This window comes from Thermobia domestica, chromosome 9 (genome assembly GCF_964235325.1).
Source record: "Thermobia domestica chromosome 9, izTheDome1.hap1.1, whole genome shotgun sequence".
NCBI classification, from domain to species: domain Eukaryota; kingdom Metazoa; phylum Arthropoda; class Insecta; order Zygentoma; family Lepismatidae; genus Thermobia; species Thermobia domestica.
The window spans coordinates 133,825,138-133,827,731 of record NC_137462.1 but is presented as its reverse complement, the minus strand read 5'-3'; the positions used below and the strand labels follow the sequence as shown (position 1 = coordinate 133,827,731).

At 35.1% G+C, this 2,594-nt stretch overlaps 1 protein-coding gene across 1 annotated transcript; it reads left to right on the top strand.

The window, feature by feature from the left end:
* Positions 1-646: 646 nt before the first annotated feature.
* Positions 647-2,112, top strand: LOC145661027 (DNA topoisomerase 2-like). Its single transcript, XM_081726465.1, is given in 5 exon segments — positions 647-755; positions 758-838; positions 841-1,524; positions 1,527-1,744; positions 1,747-2,112. Coding segments are annotated over 5 exon segments (1,458 nt in total).
* The last annotated feature ends 482 nt before the right edge of the window (positions 2,113-2,594 follow it).

The window sequence follows — 2,594 nt, the reverse complement described above, 5'->3', positions numbered from 1 at the left end:
TTTATTAAAAAAAAGTCCGATAGTTCAAGGCGCCATATACAACGATACATGTACTTCAATGTGTCTTTATTTGTATTAGTTGGCAGAATTTACTTTGAAATTATGCACAAACTGTTTAAGAAAGGAAGAAGAAGAATATGCAAAATTGGATATAGATATATTTTCTTTTCATTTTATATACGTTGCTGTTTTGTTATTAGAGTAATTTGACGATGTAAAAATAGTTGTCATGACAATGAAGAATAAATAATAAATAATTACGGATCCATCTTGCAAAAGGCTACATGCACAATTTTGAGAAGTGTATTTGCTTAATTCGTTAAGTGCCATAATAAAAAGTTAATGTTTAAATGTAATGCATAAAATGTTTTATGGTGATTTTCGTAGCCTAGTTTATATAAAAGGTACAAACTGAGGACCTTAGAAATAACGACGATATATATATAAAATTTGGTGGTTCATCACAGAACTTCATTTTGCTTTGAATAAGTGTCGCGTTTCTCTCAACAGCTTCCACCTCGCCGTTGGTAGTAATTTCATGATTTGCGTTTGAATTCATATTGGCAGAGTTTTAATTCAACGGAGCTTGTTTCATCTTCGCCGCCATTTCCCCCATATAGGGTCTGTGGAATCAGTGACTGAGGAGATGTATGTGTACGATGAAGAAGAAGGCATCGTGCAACGAGAAATTACTTATGTTCCAGGTCTTTATAAAATTTTCGATGAAATCCTAGTAAATGCAGCGGACAACAAAGATATCCCAAGATGGACTGCATTAAAATCGAACTAGATCCCGAAAACAATCAGATTTCAATCTGGAATAATGGTCAAGGTATACCGTTGTCGAACATAAAGACGAGAAGGTGCACGTTCCCACTATGATATTTGGACATTTGTTGACTTCATCTAATTACAACTATGAGGAAGAGAAAGTTACGGCTGGAAGAAATGGTTATGGTGCTAAATTGTGCAATATCTTCAGTACCAAGTTTACTGTAGAAACAGCCTCAATACAGTATAAGAGAAGCTTTAAGCAGACATGGGCAAACAGTATGAGCAAAGCGTCTGATCCCAAAATAAAGGACTTCTTTGGTGATGACTACACGAAAATTACTTTTTCTCCAGATCTTGCGAAATTCAAGATGCAAACGTTGGATAAGGATATCATTTCTCTTATGTCTCGATGAGCGTATGGCGTAGCAGCTTGAACGGGAGGAGTAAAAGTATTTTTGAATGGTAAACGATTACCAGTTAAGAATTTCAAGGATTATGTAGTACTGTACCTAAAACGTAGAGAAGATGATATAGGGAAACCTGTGAAGGTGATCTACGAGAAGATAAACGATCTTTGGGAAGTTGATATTTCCACATCAGATAGGGGTTTTCAGCAAGTATCCTTTGTTAACAGCATAGCTACAACAAAGGGTGGCCGGCATGTAGATTACGTAGTGAATATGGTGGTAAAGAAATTAACAAAGGCAACCAAGAAGAAGAATAAGGCTGGCATACAAATTAAACACTTCCAAATAAAAATCATTTATGGATTTTTGTGAATTGTTTAATTGTGAATCCTACTTTCGATTCACAGACAAAGTAAAACATGACGCTTCAGGCAAAGAGTAATGGTTCTAAGTGTACTCTGTCAGAGAGGTTTGTCACTAATGTAACAAAATGTGGAATCATTGAATCTGTATTAACGTGGGCGAAGTTCAAGGCAAAACATCAGTTGGACAAGAAATGCAGCACCAAAAACAAAATAAATTACGAGGAATTCTAAAGTTAGAGGATGCTAATGATGCTGGAACGAAGAATTCCTCAGACTGTACTCTTATCCTTGCTGAAGGAGACTCAGCCAAGTCTTTGGCTGTGTCTGGTGTTGGTGTGGTAGGGCGAGATAAATACAGTGTATTTCCCCTCAGAGGTAAACTTCTAAACGTACGAGAAGCAACGCACAAACAGATACTTGATAATGCTGAAATAAATAATATTACCAAGATTGTTGGTCTACAGTACAAAAAGAAAATACATCTAATTATATCAAATTTTGCATATTCTTCTTCTTCCTTTTTTAAAAAGCTTGTGCATAATTTTAAAGTAAATTCTGTCAACTAATACAAATAAAGAGACATTGAAATACTTGTAACGTTGTAACTGGATGTACAAAGCCAGGTTTGACTCGTCCCTAGCTTTTTTCTATATTTCGTGAACTCGTATTTTGTTAAAGGGATTAAAATGAATTTAAAATAAAGCATCTCTAACAAATATCTAAATTGTGTGTTTGTATTAAAGGGGTTAAGTTTCGCAAATGACCTTCCAAAAATTACAAAATGTATGAGGAAATTGAATGAATTATGCGAAATTTAAGCATCATACATGCGAAAAAGGCAGTAAAGATTAACACTGTACTTTAATTAATTGCTGAAAAATTGAAGTTTAATCTTCTACCATGTGTAGTAACTGTCTTAGCAACTAATCTAAAGTCTTTCCAGCCTTAGGACAAAGTAGACGCAAACAAAGCGAAATGTATTACTCCGCTGCTCACACGTGCTTAGGCAGCGAGAGACGTGAACAGCAAGATCGTCTGCTAGCTTACT